This window comes from Cheilinus undulatus, linkage group 14, assembly GCF_018320785.1.
Source record: "Cheilinus undulatus linkage group 14, ASM1832078v1, whole genome shotgun sequence".
Taxonomy (NCBI): domain Eukaryota; kingdom Metazoa; phylum Chordata; class Actinopteri; order Labriformes; family Labridae; genus Cheilinus; species Cheilinus undulatus.
Genome location: NC_054878.1, coordinates 41931520 through 41959402, shown reverse-complemented (window position 1 = coordinate 41959402; position 27883 = coordinate 41931520). Strand labels below are relative to the sequence as shown.

The window sequence follows — 27883 nt, the reverse complement described above, 5'->3', positions numbered from 1 at the left end:
TGACTTCAGAATAAAAAAGTGGACTAACATTTCTAGCCATAGTTAGTCGACCAAATTAACATGACTGAGCTCTTTCCTCGATAGCATGGAGCTCCAGTGGAGCGACTCTACCACCAACACATGGATGATTTCAGAGCAGAATTTCTTGAAACTTTATGGTGAGCTTAATAAATGTCTACAAAAACTCCTCTAACAGGAAGCTGTTTTATGAGCACAGCTCACCCAGAGAGAATGAAAATGTGCCTGAGTCCTGTTCCATGTCCTGTCGGGTTCGCTACGGTCCAGTGCGGTCCCGGTATCAGTCACAGGGGTCCTGGCAGTGGGAGCAGTGGCTCATGTCTTCAGAGTAGAGCTCCACCTGGATGGTGATGCTGTAGAAACCAAACTTTGTGTTGAGCAGATCGGTGGCCTCCTGCAGCACAGACTGAGCGTCGGCTCCCTCCTCTGACCGGGGGAAAGACAGAAAAACAGCACCGTGAGTATGTTTACCTGAATATTTATTTTTCTTTTTGGGCTTCATCTATACTGAATCAGGAGAACTGTTAGCTTAAAGGTTGCTTTTCCAAGGCATTGTATCATTTCTGTGTTTGAAGCACTTTTGATATTGGTATTGGCAGATAATAGCTCTAAAAGTTAAACATCTATATCAGCAGATGTGAAAATGTCTGCTAATATTTAAAGTTGATATACTGAACATTTTGAAAGAAGCCCCAAATTTAAAACAACTACCAGACTGTCTACTTCCTCGCTCCTCTCTCAGCTCTTTTTGACTCAGCCTCTCTTTGCACAGGAGACACCTGTACTATAAATACACCTTTTTACCCTTTGCAGCTGCTAAAATGAGTTTGGAAATACCGGTATATCAGATATTGGTAAAAATCCAATACCATGCACCCCTACTTTTGATGTTAATGTATCCATTCAAGGCATTTGCATTTACTTTTTAATTTGCTGCACTTTTGAATATGGTGGACATGAATCTACCATTCTTTGCCCTTGTTGGTCGCCATAATTTGGTGTCACCCCAGGTATAAGTCTATGCTGTAATCAGCAAACTAAAAACATACTGACTCATGTTTTTTACTTCTTCATGTTTCTTTGCAATAAGTGAGACAAAATACTGTATTTTTCACTCCACCTCACTGAGAAATTAAACTAGAGGTAGATTTATGTTCATTATGAGCTTGCAAATTAAACTGCCAAAAGTATTCGCTCACCTGCCTTGACTCACGTATGAACTTAAGTGACATGTCATTCTTAATCCATAGGGTTTAATGTGCCATCAGTCCACCCTTTGCTGCTATAACAGCTTCAACTCTTCTGGGAAAGCCCTCCACGAGGTTCAGGAGTGTGTTTATGGGATTTTTTGACCATTCTTCCAGAAGCACATTTGTGAGGTCACACACTGATGTTGGATGAGAAGGCCTGGCTCTCAGTCTCCGTTCTAATTCATCCCAAAGGTGTTCTATCAGGTTGAGGTCAGGACTCTGTGCAGGCCAGTCAAGTTGATCCACACCAAACTCTCTCATCCATGTCTTTATGGACCTTGCTATGTGCACTGGTGCACAGTCATGTTGGAACAGGAAGGGGCCATCCCCAAACTATTTCCACAAAGTTGGGAGCATGGAATTGTCCAAAATCTCTTGGTATGCTGAAGCATTCAGAGTTCCTCTCACTTGAACTAAGGGCCAAGCCCAGCTCCTGAAAAACAACCCCACACCGTAAACCCCCCTCCACCAAACTTTATACTTGGCACAGTGCAGTCAGACAAGTACCATTCTCCTGGCAACCGCAAAACCCAGACTCGCCCATCAGATTGCCAGATAGAGAAGCGTGATCCGTCACTAGAGTCCAGCGGTGGCGTGCTTTACCCACTGCATCCGACGCTTTGCATTGCACTTGGTGATGTATGGTTTGGATGCAGCTGCTTGGCCATGGAAACCCATTCCATGAAGCTCTCTACGCACTGTTCTTTTGGAGGTCTGTAGCGATTGACTCTGCAGAGAGTTGGCAACTTCTGCGCACTATGCACCTCAGCATCCGCCGACCCCACTCCGTCATTTTACGTGACCCATTACTTGGTGGCTGAGTTGCTGTTGTTCCAATCGGTTCCACTTTGTTTTAATACCACTGACAGTTGACAGTGGAATATTTAGGGGTGAGGAAATTTCACGACTGGACTTGTTGCACAGGTGGCATCCTATCACAGTACCATGCTGGAATTCACTGAGCTCCTGAGAGCGACCCCTTCTTTAACAAATGTTTGCAGAAACAGTCTGCATGCCTAGGTGCTTGATTTTATACACCTGTGGCCATGGAAGTGATTGGAACACCTGATTTCAATTATTTGGATGGGTGAGTGAATACTTTTGGCAACATAGTGTGTGTGAGTTTGTATATATATATATATATATATATATATATATATTTTTTTTTTTTTTTTATTATTAGCAATTGCAAAATACACAAATAGAATCCACTCCTGGCATACACAGTTTTTGCATGTTTCCAACACAAAACAAAACAAGATAGGTAAACATATAAGAGGTTAAAGGAAATGGACTATAAAAATGATTTTAAGACTTTAAAAAATCAAATCAAATGAGAAAAAAAAAATCTAAAGTACATTTGACATACATTGTCATGACAATACATTAAAAAAATTAGAATAATGTATATGATTAGCTAATTATAAAAGTGCACTTATAAAAAGTAAACCAATTTATAGTAAGATATAATAATTAAAGATGACATACAGAAAAAAATCAGTGTCAATCAATGTTAAAGTTGCAGTGATCCATTTAATGAAATATACAACGAATAATCCACAATAACAGGCCAGATTTAGTTGGTTGGGACTCTGAATGACAAGTAAAGACAATTTTAAAGTTGCTTTATATGGAGTGAATATTTAAGTTGAATCTAAAATTCTGATTGGACTCATTAGCGAAACTCAGGTCCTGTAGTCGCCGTCTGTTACCCTTTCAGTTTCAGTCAAAAAACCTCATTTTGTTTCCCTGCCCTCATATGTTACCTATGGCCAGGTGAACAGAGACCAGTGCCTGTCCCAGAGTCAGAGCCCAAAGGTGCAGACAGTGCATGGACTTCACCGCCTTCACCGACAGCAGCACCTCCTTCACAGAGTTGAACTCTATTCCTTTAGGAGAGCCTGAAACAACACCAGACCACGTTTATACACAACAGTTTCTACAAAATATTCCCGTATTAAAGCCTCCTTTACAGGATAATAAATCCACCGTCACAATGTTCAATATGTTATTATTTGACAGTAGTTTTATTTGAATGTTGGTTTGCGAAGCATGCTGCAAACATGGGAAGTTTATTTGTGAAGCATGTTTCAGCATCAAGAAAAGTCAAGTCTTCTTCTTAAACTAAAGAGCTGTTAATGAGGGATGTAGAGAAGTTGTATTTTTCTTTATCTAAATATATTTAACCAGGACAGCCTCACTGAGATTAAGAATCTCATTTACAATAAAACAGATGGAAATATAAAGTTAATCTTATAGGAACGAGGAAACATGAACTATCTTTAAATCAATCATGGCAGAGTTAGAGCACATTCAATCTCTGAACCAAAAGATCTTCATCTGATAAACGCCTTTTACCTCTAAGCCTCAAAGTAGTTTTCTTTCATTTAACAATTTTCCATGTGACGCATACGTATATCTACAATGTAAAAGCTATTTCTGTTATACACCACAGAAAGTTCTGAAGCTTGTTTTATCATGTCCAATTATAATTCATGTTTTGAAAGGATTTTAATCAGTTTTACCTTCCAAGTTTAGATATTAAAGTAATATTTAGTCATGCTTTGATTTGTGTTAAATGCAGCCCAGTGATTAAAAGATAGAGTGAAACTTCTTCAAGATCTTATCATCCCTTTTCCAGTAACTTTTTTAATCTTCAAGTTCATGTTTGAGGTGTCCCTTTTGCCAAGTACAGTGCAGGATGCGTGAGTAGTTTTAAAAAAGGGGGAATAACAGTATTTACCCTGAGGATCTGACCATCTGTGCTCCTGTTCTTTGGGTTCAAACATGCAGCTGAGCTGTCACCAGTGAAGTGTCACTAAAGCTGTGTTCTGTGTTTTTAGAGAAACTCATGGTGTTAGTCTCAGCTCCACAGTAATGTGTACATAATATGGCAGCCTCTATCAACAGGCTCCTAAAAGGATGCAATCAACCAAAGCATGACTGTCTTCATTACATGGAAATATGGTTGAATCTGTACAGGAAGTGTCAGATTATGACGGTTCAGCACAGTGATGTCAGATTTTATAAAAAAAGACAGCTTGATTACGGCTGGCTCTAGACAAGGAAATCAGTCTCATTTGTCTGCAATAGAAGGAACATTTCATTTTTAGGCTGTTGGCATACAGGGATTGCTAAAAGTTCCTGTAGTCTGAATCATCAATCATCAAGTCTCATGCAAACAACAGCAAATAAAAAAATATCTAAGGCTCACAGAGTCTATAAAAATATTCATCCATGTGGATGTTTTACCCTTTCATTGATTATATAAATCCATTATTTTAATATGTAAGGTAAAATAAGTGAATCAGTTCAACAGAGGTCCAGCCAGTTAGTGCTAGTAGTCTGACATTAGGTGAAATTGGGATCACCTGAGTGCAGTGAATGTGTCTCAAGTGATTGTAGTATAAAGACCCCTGTGTCTGGAAGGTCCAGTCAGTGGTTCATCAGTATTCCTGGCTACCATAACATCATGAAGACAAAAGAACACTCAAAGCAACTCAGAGAAAAGATTATTGAAAAGTATAAGTCAGGGGGTGGCTACATTAAATGTCCAAATCACTGAACATCCTCCAGAGTTCAGTTAAATCCATCTTCAAGAAATGAAGGAATATGGCAGATGTGTAAATCTGCCTAGATCAGACTGTCCTCACATACTGAGTGAGCGTGCAAGAAGGAGTCTAGAGAGAGAGTCCACCAAGACACCTATGACTAATCTGAAGGAGTTCCAAGCTTCAGCAGCTGAGATGGGAGAGACTCTGCAGACAACAACTGTTGCCTGGTTCTTCCCCAGTCAAAGCTTTATGGGAGAGTGGCAAAGAAAAGGCCACTGTAAAAGAAAACTCAGATTAAATCTGGACTAGAGTTCACCAGAATGCATGTGGGAAACTCCATGGTGAAGTGGAAGAAAGTTCTTTGGTCTGATGAGACCAAAATTGTGCTTTTTGTCCATCAATATGCTATTTCTGCTGGACATCAAACACTTCACATCACCACAAACACACAATCCTCACTGTAGCGCACAGTGGTGGCAGCATCATGCTGTGGGGATACTTTTTGGCAGTCAGCCCTGAAAGGCTCGTAAAGGTAGGGTAAAATGAATGGGGGAAAGTATAGGAAAATCCTGGAACACAATCTTATTCAGTCTGCAGGAGAACTACAGCTAGGAGAAGATTTACCATTTTTACATCTCTAATGTGAGGATAAACTAAACAAATGGTTTTCTTGCTCCAACCTGTGGTAACATCTCTATTGCTCATGATAACTGATTCCATTCTTCATGTTTCTCCCATTATTGAAAGATATAAAGAGCTGTTCATCACATTAATACATATTTCTGTGTGAGGTACCTTCCAGTAGTATCCTAAAGACGTCTCTGAGGATGGTGACGGTGGTGCAGAGGACGAAGACGGAGAACAGGAATGTACAGATGGGATCTGCAACTTTATACTCTGGCTGTGAAAGAGAAAAGAGATTATGTAGACTTTACAGAGTCCATGAAGAGCATCAGATGGTGTTTAGCAAAGATACAAGTCCCATAATTCCCAAGGCAAAAACCAAGAGAACATCTTGCAAGATGAGAAAAATGTCTGTTTCTTAAAACAAAACTCAGAACAAATTCAAAAGAAAAATGTACTTCTTCAACTTCTGTCAACATTATAAAACCTTTAAAAGACACTTGAACTCACTATGAGGACATAAGCTACCTCTCTTGCTTGTAAATAAGGGTTGATTGATTGATTAGTTGATTGACTGGTATTGTTAAAATCAAAAATGTGCTCAGTTTCTTTATAAATTTAAGTTCTTGCAACAGTATTTTGACCATGAACTCATCAGAAATCTGCATATCATGACCTTAAATTCAAGACTGACGTTACGGTCTCACCCTAACATGAATGTGATCTATATCTGACCCGAAAGTAGATGATGGTCGCCGCCACCATGACACCGACGCTCTGCAGCAGATCTCCAACCACGTGGATGAAGGCAGCCCGGACACTCGTGTTTCCATGGCCTCCAAGGATCGAGTGGGAGTGGCCGTGAGAGACGGGACTCCGACCGTCCTCGTCGATCTGGTGGTAACCGCTGCCGTGGGCGTGGAAGGTGGTGGAGTGATGGAGGATGTACGCCATACTGCAAGAACAAAAAGGGGCTTAAAATGTATAATAGAACATTCAAGATTTATGTAAATGGTTATTAATATTTCCAAAGGCTAAAGCAAATGTTAAAGGTGTAGGTTTGAATTTAAAACAGAAATTATCCTCGAATGAAAGCAAAGACTGAGGAGGAAAGCACTCAAATTGGACACTGGAAAATTATCGACAGATGTATCACTGATTAGACTTGTTCTTTATAAACAGAAAAGTAACACAGTATCATATCTTATGGTATAGTATCTAATATTGTATCCATCCATCTTCATCCTCTTATCCAGGGCCGGGTCGTGGGGGTAACAGGATAAGCAAGTCCACCCAGACATCCCTCTCCCCAGCGACACTTACCAACTCCTGCTGGGGGATCCCAAAGCGTTCCCAGACCAGACAGGATACATAATCCCTCCAGCGCATTCTGGGCCTTCCCTGAGGTCTCTTCCCAGCTGGACGTGCCTGGAACACCTCCACAGGGAGGTGACCAGGAGGATCAGATGCCCGAATCACCTCAACTGACTCCTGATGTTAAGGAGCAGCGGCTCTTCTCCCAGCTCTCTCCGGATGTCTGAACTCCTCACCCTATCTCTCAGGCTGAGCCCTGACACCCTTCGGAGGAAACTCATTTCAGCTGCTTGTATCTGCGATCTCATTCTTTCTGTCACTACCCAGAGTTCATGACCATAGGTGAGGGTTGGGAGGTAGATTGACCGGTTGCCTCTCGGCTCAGCTTCCTCTTCACCACAATGGTCCGGCACAACGCCCGCAGTACTGCCAATGCTGCACCGATGCTCTGCTATGCTGTATCGTAGTGTATTGGAGTCTGTTTTATCTTGTACTGTATTGTTCTGTTTAATATCCTATTGCTTTAATATTCCATTCATACAACATCTTTTAGTTGCCTGTCCATCTTTATTGTACCAAATCAAAAAAATTCTCATTGTATAGTTTTGTTCTTATGGCATTATATCATCTGCGTAGCATGGCAGTATACTGTGTACTGTACTCTAGTCTGGCTGAGGTTAAATTTGAGGACTCGATTTACTAGTCTAATAACATTTAAAAACCCTGACACTGACCTGGTATTCATGTCATGAGACTGCTTTAACTGGAGACCGATGACTCAAAAGGCCTTGACTTTTTTCAATGAGGATCAAAACTACAAGCAATATCTTAATTCAAGAGGTTCGGGCTAATATAACAATTTGCAGTTCAACAATTCCTAACCAAACTACCACAGTTACAATCATTGTAGGTTAACTCCAAACCCATAGGTGTTCATTCAAGAGGACTGTTATATCCAACTATGTCAAATATCAGAGAGAATATCAGACTGGCTGAAGATACTTTTAGAGATGTTCATGGAGTGTCAAGCCTTGAATGTCATCTGTTACTGTTATCACACTGACATAATGTACCATATTAACAGCCATTATGCTGAGCAGCACTCACATTATATTGACGATGACGGCGCACCCGGAGGTGACCAACATTACATGACCATCAATCTCATAGTCGTTGCGTACGATCCTCTCGATGGCTAAATAGACCAGAGCTCCTGTCACAATCCAGATGGAGATGACTGAGATGAACGCCCCGAGGATCTCTGTGGAGAGAGAGGACAGAATTTTAATCACTTTTACATATTCACACACTTCATCACACTCAAAACAGCACCCGTCTGTCAGAATATCCCAGCAGGACATGAAGTTAAATAACCAAAAACAGCGCTCAGAGGCAGAACTAGACATGGAGCTAGTGTCAGACACAAAATACAACAGAAGAGACACAAACCTCATAGTATCAGCCTAATGTTAACACCCAAAGCTTTGAATGCAATAAAGAAAAATGTTCCTTTTTAACTTAAGTTTCAATAAAATTCCGGGACAGCCTGCTCTGAAAATCTGTCTGGATGCATGTACCTCAGAGAAGACAACTTTTCCTACTGAGGCCTGCTCACAGAGTTAGCTCTGATACCCAGAGAGTCAGCCGTCCTGGACTTTGGTTTATTGGTAATGTTGGTGCATGTGTGCTGGATCAGTAGCATTGGTGCTAGCATCCTGGCTAACAGCTACCTCATTAGAGAGCTGCAATGAGTGTCAAGCTATTTGATTCTGATCATGAAATTACTTTTCGGTGCTATTTTTTGACTCCTTTCACAGTTTTTCCAGCCATTTTTGCCACTTTAACCAATTTTTTGCTACTTTTTGCCCACATATGCCCTTTTTTGATACTTATTGCCCCATTTTGACATCTTCAACCTATTTTTGCCACTTTTGACCTATGGTTGCCAGTTTTTGGAACTCTCTTGCTACATTTAACCCATTTTTTGCTCTTCACCCATTTTGTCACTTTCTTGAATCGTGTGGCACAATTCACTTCTTTATGCCACTTTTAACCCATTTTTTATAATTGTTTGTCCTTGTTTTTTGACGATTTTGCCATCGTCAACATATTTTTGCTGCTTTTCTCCAATTTTTGCGACTATTAACCAATTGTTGCCTTTTTTTGGGACTTTGTGCTGCTATTTCCTATTTTGCTACTTTTAACCCATTGTTGGCACTTTATGGAATTGTATTGTCACATTTTATACTTTTTTTGCCCATTTCGCAACTTTCTTGCAGTTTTTGGCTTATTTCTGCCACTATTTTGGTATTTAATTAATTTGTGCCCTATTTTGCAATTTTTAACTAATTTTTGTTGTGTTTTGCCCCATTCCACTATTTTGAACTGATTTTTAAGCTTTTTGCCCATTTGTGCCATATTTCTTGTAGCCATTTTTTAACCTATTTTCAGCTTTTTTTTGTGATTTCTAACCATTTTTTGCCACTATTCAACCACTTTTGCCACATTTGGAACTTTTGGCCCCATTTTGCTCTATTTTACCTTTTTTAATCATTCTTTTGCCACTTTTTAACCACTTATACCATTCTATTGCCACTTTTTCTGCTATTTTGCCATTTATCACCTTTTTGCCACTTTTTAACTAAGTTTTTGCCATTTATGGCCCCATTTTGCCCTATTTTGCCATTTTAACCCCTTTCTTTCACTTTTTCAAACTTGTGACCATATTTAACCCATTTTCTCCCCATTTCACCCATTATGCCTCTCTCTTTCAATTCGTGGCACATTGTGCCACTTATTTTTTGCAGTGTAACCATTTATTGCCACTTTTGCCAATTTTTGGTCCTTTGATACCATTTTAACCACTTTTTGCCCATTTCAATCAGGACCTACCTCATCACACATTTTATCATTTTATTGCAAAATGTATTTACACTTTTAATTGGAAGAGAAGACTCTGCTCTAAAGATACTCCCTGGATTAATCAAGCAGCATGTTTTGACTTTCTAGGGAGTGTATAGCTAGAAAACCCAATATGGATAGAAACATTAATGACAATGCGTACTTAATACAATTAAAAATTGCAAAAGCAATTCATACAAGGTGCAATAAGCTTTATGCTGTAAAGGAGGAGGATGGGGTGGAGGAGGTTCATTGTTGTCAGTCACAGCAGCAGGGTGGTGTATCAGCATTAAGCAAGCAGAGATTAATGAGTATTTCATACTTAAATATACTGCTGTGCTGAGAGGAAGAGCTGTGATTGGCTGTAGGAGTTGGGAGATAATAATCGGCATCGGCTGGCCATCAGCTGACCACAGCTGGGCGTGTGACCTCTGTGTCCTGCATTTTCCTGCATTCTTTCCACTTAGCTACTTTTAAACCAGTTTTGACCACTTTTTGCTAATTTTTTTCCATTATTTGCCTTTTTCCCTTATTTTACCATTTTTGCCCATTTTTTAGACTGCTTTATTGTACTACAACAATAAAATTCATTTTTTCTTGCTTTGATGAAAGTGGTTATTATTCAGGTTTAAAATGACTTTGCAGACTTCCATGGGCCCCCAGTTTGATGGGGGCCCTGGAAAGCTCTCCCCTTTATCCCTCCTTATGGGCAGCCTTGTCCCTACTCTCTAAAGAAAAACAATACTTACTTTAAAGTTGGAAAAGCACCTTCCAAACTGCAAATTCCCATAAACAAGCCTCTGGGTATAACACAGTTACTCATTTACAGTTGAACAGGTTGCAGATTCTCCTCAGAGGAAGCTGCTAGAAAAAACGAAACACCAAGTTCAACACCTGCCAGCATCCTTCATCGCCCTAAAGAGGTAAAAGTTACATCTGTGGCAGGGTTGCAGTTGCAGATGTAGTCATGCTGACAGCAGAGAAAATTAAAGGGACTGGAGATGTAACGTGCCCACCATCTGCTAAGAAAGGTAAAAACTACAATATAAAACCTTCTGCCTGCAGCTGACACAGACTTTAACCAAGAGTTGTTCCGTGACTTTAAATTGAATCTCTCCCTCCAAACATCCAATCATCTCCTCATCCTCTCGGTCTGTCCACTCAGGTGTATTCAATCTCTTGTCCTGACCTGATCTGTGCCAGCCGAAGTTCATGGTTTTGGTGGGCGGTCTGGAGGAGATCCACAGCGAGAACAGGCTCACCATCATGCTGCCAAAGTCTGTCAGGAGGTGAGCAGCGTCCGTCATGATGGCAAGGCTGTGGGCGAGGTAGCCTCCTGTGGGAAACCAAGAGTGAGAATTGTTAATCAGAAGCAGGGCTTTAACTTTGCTGGAATCTGCTGCTTTTAGGACTGAAAAAGTTATCTATCTTTTAGAAAGCACAAACAATGGTGACTATGATCTGAATGGGCGACTGTGCCGAAGCCAGACTGTGTTGCAGGCTGCTTGTAGCTCTATTTGCATTGCACGTTTCTTTCTGTTGGTAAAGAGGAGGCTTTTTCGCATGTTGTTTTAAAAAAAAATCTAATCCCCCTTCTTTCGTTTTTGCATGTCCTATATTCTTTCCCCCCTACCCGTTATCAACCCTGGCACAGCTTCAGCAGATGTCTGTCAACATGAGTCTGGTTCTGCTCAAAGTTTCTGCCTGCTTAAAGGAGATTTTCTTTGCCACTGTGACTGAACTGAATGTTTCTTAGTGCTGATCTCATGATGGATCAATGTTGGGTCGTTATAATAATACAGTACGGTCTAGACCTGCCCTCTTTGTAAAGTATTTTGAGGTGGCATTGGTTATGAGTTGGTGCAATACAAATACAGACTGATTGACTGATCATAATTGGACTTTTGTACTAAACAGCACATTTCTGACTGACTCGCCGCTCTGATTTCTAATCTAAGCCCTGCTGTGTTGATCCTTTTTGGAAACAGACGGTGTAAATCCAAAAACATTTAGCCTCCATCACTCATGTGTCAGTGGAAACCACTTCCTGACAGTCCCAAAGCTTCTTCCGTCAACAGAGTGATTGTGGACAGAGTAGCTACTGCCACACTTCATCTCCACGGGGGGAGAGCTGTCAGTACTGGTTATACTTTTCTCAGAATAAGAAGTTTGGTGCAGCTATAGTGTCTAAAACGAAGCAAAGCCCTCCTAAAAGTGAATCTTTTCCAGTTTTCAAACACTTTTGGCATTAGAGAAAATGAAAAAGGACATATTCATATGTGTATTATCTTTTAAATCTGTGTGTAGCAGAATTAAAAGATGTAAAGGATGGTTAAATAGCTAATCTAATTGACTGTTGTTTGGATTGTGCACCAGGAAAAAGTCTATTTTTAATCATTTTCTGGTTCCTGTTTGAGATGAACATCTGGTCTTCTACTCTCTTCCATCCCTGACATTTCTTTCTATCTCTTACCTATGACCTCTCCAATCATGAAGATGAGGCAGACGCCTGAAGCGATGTAGAGTTTCTTCTTGGCCATCAGCTTGTCCACGCTGTCCTCACATGTCAGCGCTTTGGCACCGTGGCAGTGAGCGCCGACGGGTCGTTTCATCTCAATGGCACCGGCCATGCCTCCGTTCTTGAACGAGAAGTCTGGATACTGTTCTTTGGAGTCTGGAAAGGAGCTGCAGTGACAGAAAAGGTCAGTCTTCAAGTTAACGCCTTACAGTTCTACTCCTTTTAAAACCCTGAACAGTGCCTATGAAAAGGATTCACCCCCTTGGAGTTTTTACCTTTTTTATTAATTTTATCAATAATCACAGTTTGTAGAATTTGGCTTTTCTTTACTGTCAAAGTGAAAGCAGAATGGGACAACCTGATGTCCATTAAATTAAAAACCTGTTATGTGAAATAAGTGACCCATCGAGAAATAGAAGGAATATGGCCCATGTGAAAATTTGCCTGGTGAGAGAGTCCACCAAGACACCTATGACTACTCTGAAGGAGTTCCAAGCTTCAGCAGCTGAGATGGGAGAGACTCTGCAGACAACTGTTGACCGGGTTCTTCACCAGTCAAAGCTTTATGAGAGGGTGGCAAAGAGAAAGACACTGTTTAAGAAAACTCAGATTCAATCTGGACAAGAGTTCACCAGAAGGCATGTGGGAGACTTCATGGTGAAGTGGAAGAAAGTTCTTTGGTCTGATGAGACCAAAATGGAGCTTTTGACCATCAGACATGACGCCAAACCCTGCACATCACCACAAACACACCATCTTCACTGTGAAGCACAGTGGTGGCAGCATCATGCTGTGGGAATGCTTTTTAGCCAACATCCCTGGAAGGCTTGTTAAGGTAGAGGCTAAAAAATGAATGGGGCAAAATACACAAAATTCCTGGAGGACAATCTTATTCAGTCCACAGGAGAACTACAGCTTGAGAGAAGATTTATTTTCCAGCAAGATGATGTTCTTAAGTAGCCAAGTTGAAGGCCAGACCTCAAGCCAATCGAGAATTTATGGATGGACTTTAAAAGGGCTGTTCACACTTGATCCTTGTACAACCTGACAGAGCTTGAGCAGTTTTGCAAAGAAGAATTGAGTAGAATTGCAGCATCCAGCTGTGCAAGCCTGATTGAGACCCATCCACACAGACTCATGCTGTGATTGCAGCCAAAGGTGACTCTACTAAATACTGACTTAAAGAGGGTGAATATTTATGCAGTTACTTATTTTACATTACATAGTTTTTTCTAATTGACATTACTGTGTAGAAATCTGTTTTTACTTCAGCATTAAATAGACTAATTTTTATTTTTTTTGTCAGAAAAAGCCAATTTATATTGACCATGACTGATTTCTTAAATCACTAAAAGTGTAAAACACCCAAGGGGTTGAATACTTCTTAGGCACCGTATTTAGAGGTAAAACAGCCTTTTTAAAACCTGTAGCCAGGGGTCACACATCTCTTAGGTATTGCAAGGATTCTAAAAACAACATCTAAAAATTATCAAATAACTGAAAATGTTCCACACTGTAAAATTGCAATGGCTTTGAATATCCCACCATCTACAGCCCATAATAACATCGAAAGATTCAGAGAATCTGGAGAAATCTCTGTGAGCAAGGGACAAGGCTGAAGGTCAGTATTGGATGCTTGTGATCTTCAGGGCCTCAGGCCTTACCACACAAATAACAGGTGTAAGTTTGCACTATGATCACTGCATGGACTCAGGAACACTTCCAGAAATCATTGTTTGTCAACACAGTTGGCTGTGCCATCCACAAATTACAGCTAAAGCTGTATCATGAAAAGAAGAAGTCATATGTGAACACTAGCCAGAAACGCTGCTGTCTTCTCTGGGCCAAAGCTCATTTAAAATGGACTGAGACAGGGCATCTGTTTAGCTCAGCTGGTAGAGCAGGCACCCATATACAGAGGCTAAAGTCCTCAGTACACTGATTGTGGGCTGATGTTTCCTGTCTCTCTTCAGCTGTCACTTTCTGAATAAATGCAAAAAAAAGCACAAAATAATCTTTAGAATGGACGGAGGTGGAATGGAAAACTGTTCTGTGGTCAGAAGAATCAAAATTTGAGATTCTCCGTGGAAACCATGGATGCCATATCCTGTGGACTAAGGAGAGGAGGGATCATTTAGCTTGTAATCAGCCCACATTTGATTTACACATCTGGAAAGGCACCATCAATGCTAAAAAGCCCATAAAGGTATGAAAGCAGCATATGCTCCCATCCAGGGAAGGCCTTGCATATTTCAGCAAGACAATGCTAATCCACATCCATCACAACAGCATGGCTGCACAGGAGTAGAGTCCAGGTGCTGACCCATCACCAACAGAAAATATTTGCTGTATCATAAAAGGAAAGATCCAGGACTGTTGCGCAGCTAGAATCCTACGTCAGACAAGAGTGGGACAACATTCCTCCCCAAAAACTCCAGCAACTGGTCTCCTCACTTCCCAGACATTTACAGACTGTTGTTAAAGAAGAGTGGATGCTACACAATCGTCAAATGTTTCAGTTTCAACATCTGATGTTTTGTTAATGTTATATGGTGAATAAAATATGGGTTTATGAGATTTAAATCTGTTTTTACTTACATTTTACAAAGTGCCCCAACTTTTTGGGGAATTGGGGTTGTAACTCAGACCAAACACATAACAGATAAATAGGTGGAGCAGTTTTGGATCAAGCTACCACTAAGAGATGTGCACGTCTTTTGATTTATAGCTCCATTAAGTTGAAATATTTCACTTTGGATGAGTTGCACAGATAAACAGATGAACACTGCCATTCTCTTGAGCCATTCAGATCATATTTTCCTACCTTAACTACCACATAAGTGTTTGTTGTTCTGGAAATTGGCCGTCTATATTCATGCAATCTTGATCTTACAGTCATTGATGAACTGTACGGCTTTCTATCTGGGAGTCGGTTCAATACATGAGCTGGATTTGAGACACGAGAACAAAATGCTGACTTCCCCGTTTTCCCCTCACACATGAATATACACACACACACCCACACACACACCCACATGCCTAGGTTGCTGCTCTCTCCGTGTGCAGTGAGGCAGTGAGGGAGAGCTGCGATGATGTGGCTAATGAGCTGGAAAAAAACTAATTTGGACTCACTTGAGATAACCACGCACACACACTTCATGTCACACACTTCAGATCGGAGATTGCCAGTGTTTCATGATTAGGCTTTATCTCACACACACATGCAGGCGTCTTCTGGGATGTGCAGGCTGAAAAGAGGCAGCCAAGTGGAAAACAGATTTTGTTCAATTATACCATTGGGACATGAGAGCAACCACTCCCCCAACACTCACACTAACACACACTTTCTATACATACGGAGCAAACATACAGCTTTACACCCTGAGGGCCACAATATGTTCAAATGTTGTGATGCAGAAGAAAACAGGTGAAACATCTTTAAGACGTTTGTACAAAATAGCATCAACTAAATAAAGACAAACACACAGAAAAATGTACACATCTAACATTGTCTTGATTATCTTTTAGTTTAAATTTACTCTACTGGTTTGCATTTGATCTGTTTTCTTTAAATTGATTTTTAAAAAGGTAAAATATTCTGAAATTTTCCATTGAGTATTTTGGATGAACAAGTACGCTGAATGGATAGAAGTACCCAGCTACCTCACCACTACACCAGCAGGGACTAAAATGGCATTAAGTGTAAATACATGAACTTTAAATGGAGTTGGACCCCCTTTACTCTTCTTTCCTCAAAGGTGCTTTACGGGGCTGAAGTCAGAGCTCTCTGTGGGCCCCTGATAAACCTGGAGAATGGGCACTCCCAAGTTTGGATTATTTGATCTATAAATGTGTGTGTGTTGGATCGGTAGCATTGTTGCTACTATCCTGGCTAACAGTTCCCTCATTTTGGAGCTACCACTTTAATCACTGTGTCCATCCATTATTGTCACTTTGTCACTTTTAACCCTTTTTTTTTTGCTGTTTTTAAAGCCACTACTTACCCATTTTTTGACACTTTCATCCCATTTTTTTCCCCTTATCAGCCATTTCTACCGCTTTTAAAAGCATTTTTAACTAATGTTCATACATTTCTTTGCCTTTTTTTTGGGGGGGGGGGTGTCATTCTTATATTTTAAAAAAGAAAAAAATCACAAAAATGAAAAAGACTGGATTTTTTGTAGACTGTTCTAAAAAAAATGGCACCTGAATGATTTTGTATGTCATGCATAGCATCTCTGTTGCAAAGAAAGTTTAAAACTGCTATTTGGCCTGCTGCAATTTTCAAATCACAAAAGGTGCAATATTTCTTTGACCTGAAATTTGTGTCAAAATAGCAGTTTTAAGCTTTCTTTGCAACAGAGATGGTATGCATGACATACAAAATCATTCAGGTGCCATTTTTTTAGAACAGTCTACAAAAAATCCAATCTTTTTCATTTTTGTGCTTTTTTCTTTTTTTAAATATAAGAATGACAAAAAACCCTCAATTCAATAATTCATATTCAATTTGCAATATGAGTCAAAATCATCAGAATTAGACACTTTTAAAGAATTGTTCAACCCTTGTTTAGGAATGAAAGAAAGTTAAGGAATAATTGCATATCAAATTGCAATTTCAATATTGTTTCCAAAATCACTCAGCCCTACTTTAACCCATCTTTGCTGCATTTTTGCCACTACTTAAACAGTTTTTGCCACTCTTATCCCATTTTGCCCTCTTCAGCCATTCCCTTTTAAAGCATTTTTGATGAATATTCACAAATTTATTTGCCTGGATTTTATTTTATTTTATTTATTTTTTTTTTTTTTGCTACTTCCCCCTTTTTTCTCATTTAGTCAATATTTTTACTACTTTTTGTTAATCTTTGCCAATTTTTGCTGAATTTAACCCATTTTTGCTGTTTTTTGTCTGTTTTTTCTTCTTTTCACCCATTTTGTCACCTATTTAAGCCCATTTTGTACCACATTTTGAACATTTTATAAATTTTCATCCATTGTTGCCACTTTTTTGCCACCTTTCACCTATCTTTGCCTTTATTGGCCCTTTTTGACCTCTTTCAACCCATTTATGTCACGTTTAAAACTGTTTTTTGCCTATATTTGCACATTTTGTTGCCCTTCCTTGGACATTTCTGCAACATCTTTTTGCAACTTTTTGGCATTTCTTGCCATTTTTTTCACATTAAGCCCATTTTTCCTATTTATGTCGGTTTTTTTTTTACTATTCTGCACCTTTTAAGCCATTTTTTGCACTGTTTCTTGCCACTTCTTCTGCCACCTTTCACCCATCTTTGCCACTTTTAGACCCTTTATTGCCACTCTAAACCTATTTATGCTGTTTTGTTCCCCTATTTCAACCCTTTCTTCCAAATTCTCACCCATTCTTCTTCTGTTTTCATAATTATTCCAAAAAGTTGCCTCTGTTTCTTCTGTTATTTTCTGGCACCATGACATTTGTGCACATTGTAGCTATAATGTCTAACATTATTTGAATAGTTCAGTGCATCCGTCCACATTGTTAACTTTACTTATAAAAAGCTAATTCTTTTTTAATTAAAGGGGTTTACATTTTGAAAAAGGCTATGTTGTACTACAGCGTAAATAAATGGAAATCATGTTTTGTTGCTTTGGTAAGAGTGGCTGTTATTAAGGTAGAAATAGAATATGATTATCACAGATAACTTTACAATTGAACTCAATGGGGCCCCCAGTTTGGCTTGGCCCCTGAAAGCTCTCCTCTTTAGCTCTGAGCCAGTCAAGTTATTCCACACTGAACTCATCAAACCATGTCTTTATAGTCCTTACTTTGTGTTCTGAGGTACAGTCATGTTGAAATAGAAAAGGGCCTTCCCGGACTGTTGCCACCCAGTTGGAAGCATAGCATTGCTGAAGCATTTAGAATGGCCTTCACTGAAGATAAGGTGCCTAGCCCAAACCCTGAAAAACAGCCCATCCTATCATCCCTCCTCCACCAAACTTCACAGTGGGATCAATGCAGTCAGTTAGCTTCTCATTTTTTTGCTGCTTTTAACCTGTTTTTCCCCACTTTTTTGCAACATATAACCCCTTTTTGCCAATTGTGCCACATTTGCCTCTTGTCTTTGCCACTTTCAAACCATTTACATGTTTTTTCCCCTATTTGCCACTATTTACTCATTTTTACTGCTTTTTGCCACTTCTTGCCCATTTGTGCTGTTGCTCGGCCACCTTTTGCCCAGTTTTGCCACTTTTCACTCATTTTTGTCTCCTTTTACAATCATTCAGTTTTTTTTTTTATGAAAGTTGCTCAGTTTCTTCTACTTAGTTTTGGCATCCTGATGTTTGTGCTCATTAGGGCCTAGCTATGAAGTTCAAATGTCTTTCCTGCCCATTCACATTGTTATTCAATAATTAACAGGTTTGGCCAAATACTTTTGTCCTTATAGTGTACATTTCTGCAGAGAGGTTGATCAAAGGTCCATAAATGCTCCTAAAATGTCCAAAAAGATGGTTGTAAAATGAAAATAGATTTTTCTAAAAACATCAATAAAGCATTTTTTGGGAATGACCTCTAATGTCCAAAAACATGTTGATAAAATGACCATAAAATGTTCCTTAGACGTCCACAAAGACCCTTTTGTTACTAAAATGACCATGAATGTTCCTAAATCATCCAGAGAGATGTTCCTGAATTGACCATAGATATCCTGAGGATGTCCTCGGCGATGGTTATAAAATGACCATAAATGAAAAAACAAAGAAATGAAAATAAAAGAGAGGTTAATAAAAATCTCCTTGAGAATTGCTACAATGTCCTAAAAGATGTTCCTGAAATGTCACTTAATTTAAATAAAATGTCCCAAAAAGGTTTATAAAATGAACCTGACTGTTCCTAAAATACATGAAAAAATAATAATAAACATACATTTTCCTAAAATGTCCACAAACAAATGTATTAAATGATTGCAGATCTCGAAAATGCCCAAAAACATGTTTTCAAAATGGTCCTAAATGCCCGCAAAGACGTTAATGAACTGTTGATAAAAAAACAAAAAATTTACAAAAAGAAGTTTCTGAAATGACACTCATGAAATAATCATAGATGTCCAATGAATATCTAAAATATTAGTCACAAAATCTCCATACATTTTTCAAGAATGTGTAAAGGATCGTTTATTTGATGTCATATCCAAAAAGATGTTTATGAAATATCCAGAAGTGTTCAAAAAGGTTTTTAAAAATGATCAGATTTTTTTAAGTCAATAATGTGTCCATAAGAATCCCATGAATGTCCAAAATAATATTTATAAAATGTCAAGAGTCAATTTAATGTCTAAAAAGAGTTTTTTTTAAATATTGATGAAATTTTGTTTAAGATTCTAATAAAACGACCACAAATGTCCCTAAATTTTTACAGACATTTGTCAAACAACCATGGCCCATAAAAGTTCAAACAGATTGTTAAAAATTGTCTTTAAATTGACTTAAAATTGTTCACTAAATGTCCTTTGAAATTCCCAAAATGTGCAAAAAAGCATCTATAAAATTATCATAAATGTTCCTAAAATATACAAAAAGATGTTTACAATGTCCAAAAAAAGGAACGTTTAGTTAATGTCCATAAAAAAATCCTTGAATGTAAAAAGTTTTTTTTTTAATGACAGCAAATGCAAAATAAAATGTGCAGGAAAGAAATTGACAAAATTAAATAAAATTTACATTAAAGTAAAAAAAAAAAAAAGTCCAAAAAGACAAGGATGTTTCTTCAATTAAAAAAAGGAAATTCAGACATTTTCTAAGATATCCATAAATGTTTCTAAAATATTCAAAAAGATATTGGTAAAATGCCAATAAATGTAAAAAGTGACAAAAAGTTTCCCTAAAATATCCCAAAGAAAAGTTTATAAAATGATAATAAATGTCAATAAAAATGTGTGGAAAATATGTTGGATAATAATTAAAATAAATTTCTATAAAATGCCCCAAAATAAAGTTTTTTAAAATGACAGTAAATGTTGATAAAATGTCTTAAAGAACGGTTCATAAAATTACAATAAGTGTCAATAAAATGAAAAAGTAGATACATAAATGTTTTTCCGGATAAATGCATGGAATGCAGAATATGTCCATAAATTGTCCAAAAAATAATAAAAATGCTCTGACCTACCAAGTGTTCATAACATGCCTTTAGAGTGTAATAATATTGAAAAAATAAAATCAAATTTAAAAAGAATTCCTCCCTCAATCAGTCAAATTTCAAGATGGCTTGTCTTTTTTACTCAAGCATAAATTTGTTGGAGGGGTAAACCTGGCCTTGGGAACTAAATATCAATGTTAGCCAGTGCTGCAGCTTCGGTTTTTCTCTGCAAACCAGAGTGTCTTATGGAAGTTTGGCCTGAAATGGGCACAGGCTGCAGTGGTTGGGCTTTTTGTCTCCCTGAATTGAGACACAGCTTATGTTGCATTTGTAAACTGGTCTGTTTTTTTCCGTGATTGGATAAACCCCTTTTATGCCTCGATGAGCATAACAGTTATTGTTATTGCCTTATGGTACAAAGATATGGTACTGTGAGCTATCCAGCCTCTGCACAGACATTTATGAATCAACTTTTTATTAGCTGCTGTATTAAACTCTCAGTTCTGCGAAATAACAGAAGCAAGCTCGTGCTGTTTCTTCTGAATATGATATTTCATGTGTTTATCAATACCCCACAGGGCAGGTGTGGTGTGTTTGTTCAGCAGTGCTGACACCTGAGGGGGTATTCAGTCATCTGTGAAATGATTGTATATGAAGAGACCTCAGAAGAGCAATACACTGAAAAATAACAATCAAGCATTTAATTACAGCTGCAGTCTGCTTTCTTTGAGCAGAGCTCAGTATTTCTGTAGCTGACAGAGAAACGCCTGCAGCAGGGTAAAGATGAATGCAGAGCAGAAGTGACTAATCTTTTCTCTTTGTGTTGGTACAATTGTTCTAATAAATAAGCCAAAGATGATGATTGTATTATTACTTGGTGGTAGTTTTTACTCACGTCAACAGCACATTTCTGACACCGTGTTCGTATTAACTCTCTCCTGTTTGGTTACGGTTTCTTATTGTGCCCTATTAGCATTGTTGAAGAAAGGCTTTAATTTTTGATTTTTTGCTCAGGACTCAATACGTGACTGTGTTTCGCGTTGACAAATGTAATTGAGTTTTTCTGACAAATAATGAACATACCACTCAATAAGCAATGAAAACACATTTAATTAACATTCATAACCCTGCCTTATTTAGGTCTAAGTAATTATTTGATAACCTGGTAGCTACAATTGGACAACAGCCAGCATTAGCACCTGTGTCTGTGAGGTCCAGTCACTGGTTAATCAGTATTCTTGGCTACCATTACACCATGTAGACAAAGGAACACAACTCTGAGAAAAGGTTATTGAAAAGTATAAGTCAGGGGGTGGATATAAAAACATCTCCATGGCTCTGAACATCCCCCAGAGTTCAGTTAAATCAATCATCTACAAATGCAAGGAATATGGCACATGTGTAAATCTGCCTAGATCAGACTGTCCTCACATACTGAGTGAGCATGCAAGGAGACTAGTGAGAGAGTCCACCAAGACCCCTATGACTACTCTGGAGGAGTTCCAAGTTTCAGCAGCTGAGATGGAAGAGACTCTAGAGTTCACCAAAAAGCATGCAGGAGACTCATGGTCAAGAGGAAGAAAGTTCTTTGGTCTGATGATACTGCTTCCCAGCCAAAGCCTAGATTGGCTAGGAGGTTGTTAAATGCTTGGCAGTCAAACAAGCTGTTTTACTAATCATTAATCACAAAAGTAGCGCCATGTTCTCCAGATTTATCTAGAAATTGAGTTTTTAGTGTCTCTTTATCAAAAAGCGTTGAAAATACGCTGACAGATTTTCTTTACTTTGGAGCCAAATGTTTACTGTGAGATTTTGGCACATGATGATTTGATAGTCAGAGGGGATTTTTTTCCCCAGTTTTTGCGGTAAATGTACCATTTAATTACATACACATGGATTTACAGAGGAACATTTGCCCTGCCCTTTCCATAGATTTCATGTTATGAGCTCCCAGAGACCAGGCTGTTGACCAAAGTCATGAAAAGCCTGAGGAGCTTCAGTGGTTTTTATCTGTGGAGTTTTCTGGAAGCTGCAGCAGTGACAGACCCAACATCTCACGCCAGAGTCCCATTAACCCTCAACCAATTATGCTGCCTTCAAGTGCAGCCAGAAATATCACAATTACCAGTGAGTAAATGATCCAACAAAAAATATAGCTGGGTGACATCATATGGAGTCAGTGGTGAATTAGTAAGTGTGGTTATTAAAAGGTATTTGGTGACTTTCTTTGTGTAATTCCAGTAAACTTTTCGTACAACCATCATGTTTTTCACAGTTTAGTCATCAGTTTTCAGATAACTTACTACTGAAAAATGTGCCAGTTTCAAATTCCTGTATCAAAAGTTATGTTCCTTATTGTCAGTTTTGCCAAAAACTGTGTAAATGTCATTAAAGAAGGGGTATTATACTTTTCTGATTTTTAAAACATAAATATAAAGTCACAATGTTGGGTGTCCATACTTCACGTATGCAAATTTTCAAACCGCAAGATAAATGTATGCAGCAGTAATCTTGGAATTAGAGTGTAAACTGATGAAAACGGTTTGTTGGGAATCTTTCCGAGATCTTCCCGAGATGAGATTTCGATGGAGCGAACTGATGAGGTCATCGCAATAGGATCTCCTGACTGGTTCGTCCGTGCTGCTGGCAAAGCGGAACAGACTGCCCCCAAAAGATGAACAGAGAGTCCTCCATTATCAAAGTCATTTAGTAACACAGTAATTAAACACTTACCAAACAGATACGTCCTGCTCTATCCTTCGCTGCTGCTGGTTTTCCTCCCCTCTCTCTCCAAACTATCAGGGTCAGACTCCGGGTCTAACACATATGGACGTGTATCAAAATTCGCCATATTTTACTCAGTCGGACCAGTTCATTCAAAGTTTACAAGTACTAGCATAGCAACACAGCCACATTGGAGGAGACGGGCACAAAACATTCAGTCCTGCCGCCAGCCAGGCTCTGTAAAATCGGCCAGTCGGAGGAAAGCAGGTCCGTTATGTTAAAGAGACAGCAGCGAAAATGAAGTGTTTCAAACGCAGGTTAAAATAAGGGTTTTTCAGGACGCCAGTGTGAGAACCATGAGCTGTTTTTTTTTTTAGCTGTAAACCCTGTGAAGCTACTACGTGGGTATCAGAGAGATGGTGTAAAGCTTTGAAAAAATGCATAATACCCCCACTTTAAATAGATGTCTCCAGGGCTGTGTCCAAAGGCTTGACCAGGGGTGGCATGCCCCCCCCGATTGCCACAAAGCCTGCCCATAAGGCGGGATTAAGGGGAGAGCTCTCTGGGGCCCAGCCAAATGGGAGGCCCATGATAGCCAGGAAACTCGTGGTCCATTGTAAAGTTAAACTGTGATAACCAAATTCAACCTTGCTGTAGTACAGTATAGCCTTAGTAACAGTAAACCCCCTTTCTTAAACCCAAATTCTTTTTTTGCTAATTTTAACAATATGCATGGGAAAACTGACTGAAAATAACTGAAACTGGAAAATATTTGAAAAGTAACATCAGACTTCGTAGCTACGCCAGAGAATAAAGTACAAGGGAACTTTATGGGGGAAATAATTAAATAACTGGGCAAAAAGGCAGAAATTGGTTAAGACTCAAAAAAAGTGTTAGGAAAGGCAAATCATTATTAAATGTCATTAACTACATGTTTTGGAAAGCTGAGTTTAATGTCACTATCCGCACCCAGGCCTGATAACTGCCAGATCTGTTGAATCTAGAAATCCTTTAAACAGAACCTGTCTGACAGAGTGAAGTAGGCTAAAAGATCTCCAACACATCATGGTAGCTAAAAAATAAAAAAAACAGATGGAAACAAAGTTATTGACATCTATCGGTCTGGAAAGGGTTACAAAGACATTTATGAGGCTTTTGGGCTACAGGGAACCACAGTGAGAGCCATTATCCACAGGTGGAGAAAAACTTGAAACAGTGATTATCCTTCCCAGGAGTGGTCAGCCTACCAAAATGACTCCAAGTGCACATCTCAGAGGTCCCAAAAAACCTAGATTAACATCTAAAGACCTGCAGGCTTCAACTGACTCAGTTAACGTCAGTGTTCATGATTCAACGAGAAGAAAGACTGGGCAAAGATGGCATCATGGGAGAATTCCACGGCCAAAACCACTGCTGACAAAAAAGAACACAAAGGCTCTTCTCACATTTGACAAAACATCTTAATGATCCCCAAGACTTTTGGGAAAATATTCCAGACAGAAGTGGAACTTTTTGGAAGGTGTGTGTGTCTCGTTACATTTCATAACAAAACAGTCAAGCGTGGTGGTGGTAGTGTGATGGTCTGGGGCTGCTTTGCTGCTTCAGGACCTGGACTACTTGCTGTTCTTGATAGAACCATGAATTCTGCTCTCTACCAGAAAATCCTGAAAGAGAATGTCTGACCATCAGCTAAAGCACACTTGGGTTCTGCAGCAGGACAACTATCTGAAACACACCAGCAAGTCCACCTCTGAATTCCACAACAAGGTTTTGGAGTGGACTAATCTGATTGAGATGCTGTGGGATGACCATCATCAGGCCACTGATGCTTGAAAACTCTCAAATATCGCTGAATTGAAACAATTCTGCAAAGAAGAGTGGACCAAAATTCCTCTACAGTGGTTTGAAAGACTCATTAGACTCATTCAGTCATCACAAGTGTTCGCTTTTGGTTGTTGCCGCCAAGGGTGGCACAACCAGTTATTAGGTTAAGAGGGCAATAACTTTTTCCCATAGGATCAGGCAGGATTGATTGGCTTTTATCCTCAAATAAATGTAATCAACATTTAAAAACTGCATTTTATGTTTACTCGGGTATCTTCGTTTATTGATCTGAAGCATTTAAGTGTGACAAATGTGCAAAAAAGAAGAAATTCTTAATTTTTATTAGAAAAAGTACACAAATATCAATTAGCACTTTAAAAAACATTATTTTTTACTAAATGATGGGGGCTAAGAAAAACAAGCATTTCTCTGCCTTTGAAGTCTGTTGGAAATATTTAAGGTAATGTAAGTGCTTACCTTAATATAGGCTATGTAACAAAGGTTTATTCATTTTTATATAAAGTTTGATGTTTCAGTTCAAAAATTCTGCATTTAGTATTGAAACAGACGTTTCTGTGTTTGTTTGCGCTCGCCTTTTTTAGTTAAATTGTCCCTAGAGCGTTGCCGTAGCTGCGTTCCAATAAAGTGGAAACCATTGTAGAGACGTTATATCTCGTTGCCTTTCTTACCTCCATAGTATCAGCTTGACGAACTTTTGAAAACTCGGTTACAGTATCTTTAAAATCCATTATAAAGGAAAAAAATCATGGAAAAATACGAGTTTGATTAGCAAGCTAACTGTGCAACGTCAAACTCAAAGCCTAGCTAACACACAGGCCTCGTGAGTGATTTAGTTGCAACAGAAAAATAAGAAAAGTAGGCTATTTTGCATTTTTTTTAAAAAGCATTCAATTAAAACAACTGTATTTGTGTCATACATTTGCTTTAATACAATGTTTCTGTTTATTAAAAAACAGCAGAGAAAATCGTGATAAAATCGTATCATGATAGCCCTTTATCACTAATGTAGAGTAATTATTATCCTTTTACTCGATTATTCTGTGACCTTAACATGAACAATGAGTGATGTCACTTCCTTATACACCACTTTGTTGCCAGCTGATGAAAAATGCTGAGGACACACATGAGCCCAGCAAATGGTGCATGAAATCTCAAATGTGGTGCCATATGCACACCTCTCTCTCTCTCTCTCTCTCTCTCTCACACACACACACACACACACACACAGGAATAAACACACAGCAGCACCTGCACACAAAATCTAATAATAATTTCTGTCATTTTTTGGAGATAATTTCTATCTGCATGAGCTGGATTCCTCGGAGGCCTCAATATTTAGCCGTGGCCCTTTGATGAGCGCGTCATGGCTGCATCCTTTTGACTCTCCATGCTCAGAAAGCGTAAAATCCTGTCACTTCAGATCTCTTTGAACGCGATGATTTGGCTCCAAGAAGGTGAGGAACAGCTGATGTGCAGGAGGCTGTCAGAGGGATCAATTCTACTTTTAAATCCTTAAAAGTTATCGATTGGGCAGATGTATAAGGAGGCCAGGCCTTTAAGAAAATAATAAAGATTGAAAGCTATTCTGATCGAACGATTATATTTTATTTCCTTGCACGATGGTCAGTGTTTCCTCTGCTTAAAAGACAGATTTCTGCCTCAGTTTTTATGTCAAAGGAACGAATCTAAAGGCATCTGTTGCTGGCTGCCATCCTTGTTTACGCAAAAATGACTTTTACGCCATTTGGTCACAAAAACGACTAAAAGACACGCAAAAGACTAACTTATCCCTCCTTTTAACTTAGATTAATAATAATGATAATAATGATAATAATAGTGATTGTTTGGTGACCCAAAATGCCTCAAAGACATCCCCAACCCTATAAATAAAGTTGCATTTTGTGAGTTTTACGCACACGAAATAAACAAATAAGCAAGCAGGTTAGTAAGTAAATAAATGAATATATAAGAATTGTATCATTTTTTGAAACGACAAAAGACCACAAAATGACAAATTGATTTTTTTTTAAGAGAATGGGTTTGCGTAATGGGAAAATGGCCCAAAAATGCTATTTTAAAATCGATTTTTCCCTAACTTAGATGCCACTTTCATTTGTTTTATCTTTAAATATACTTTTCTAGATTTTTAGTTGGGAAATTTGATCCAGGCTTTGTCATTTTAACCTGCAGTGGTGTAGAAAAACGAATTCTTATTTTTTTTTATGTTTTAAGGTATTTACGGTAATCTTTCCAAATAAAATTTTGTTTTTTTGTTTCTGTATTTTTCCTTTGATCACAATAACCCTTATTCACCACTCCTGGTTTACTTGTGTCCCCTCCACCTGCAGGTATCCACACCTCCGTGTTATAAATCCCGCTGATTTGCGTCCACGCAGCCTGTCCGTGCGCAGAACTGCTTCCAGCCTCTCTAATGACAGATGATGAGTTTTTAGCATTGCTCAGTGAACTGGCCCCGGGGCCATTTGTCACAGCCTGTCCAGAAACAAGCCAAGCATGGAAATGAATTTGTTCATTCACATAAAACAGCCCGCAAGAGCGGCAGCCTGCTTAACATGCACCACGGTAACAACTGCTCTCACCGTGTGCGTTACACACAAAGATTCACGGCATACACGCTGACACGACACGGACTGTATCCTGCACAAATCATCATGTACTCACTTTAGTAATTCAAAAGTGCTGAAAATATCGCCAAAAACAAGTATCAACATTTCTTAACGGTCAGTTTCTTTGAATGCAACTTAAAGTGCTAAATGGTTAAATCATAATAATAAGCTAATTTTTGTATTTGCATGCAAAATGTGTCGTGCACATGTTTCTTATATTGCAGCATTATTCTCCATGCAGCAGCAGACACATAAAATGAGACATGCTCCCACCTTTGCAGCTTCAAAGAATACATTTTGGCACTCTTCTCGTGCATCAGGTGAGATTTCTCCGAATTTGCAGCGTTAGTATCCATGTGTTCAGCCTGCAGTCAGTCGCTGTCCCGCCT

General features: G+C 38.8%; 1 protein-coding gene across 1 annotated transcript; it reads right to left on the bottom strand.

Annotated features, from left to right (window-relative positions):
- Window positions 1–298: 298 nt before the first annotated feature.
- slc30a2 (solute carrier family 30 member 2) lies at window positions 299–27850 on the bottom strand. The gene is made up of 8 exons (XM_041805999.1): window positions 27768–27850; window positions 12135–12346; window positions 10851–10997; window positions 7868–8021; window positions 6182–6401; window positions 5618–5723; window positions 3035–3169; window positions 299–444 (listed from the first exon to the last, which is right to left on the bottom strand). Exons 1-8 carry the CDS (start codon window positions 27848–27850, stop codon window positions 299–301), a joined length of 1203 nt encoding a protein of 400 aa, XP_041661933.1.
- Between the last annotated feature and the right edge of the window lie 33 nt (window positions 27851–27883).

Coding starts and splice junctions, on each gene's coding strand:
- slc30a2 (XM_041805999.1), bottom strand. CDS start 27,850: ATGGATACTAACGCTGCAAATTCGGAGAAATCTCACCTGATGCACGAG. Junction 5,724..6,181: donor CGACCATCATCTACTTTCGG/GTCAGATATAGA, acceptor TCTCTTTCACAG/CCAGAGTATAAAGTTGCAGA. Junction 445..3,034: donor CTCTGTTCACCTGGCCATAG/GTAACATATGAG, acceptor TCCCCCGGTCAG/AGGAGGGAGCCGACGCTCAG.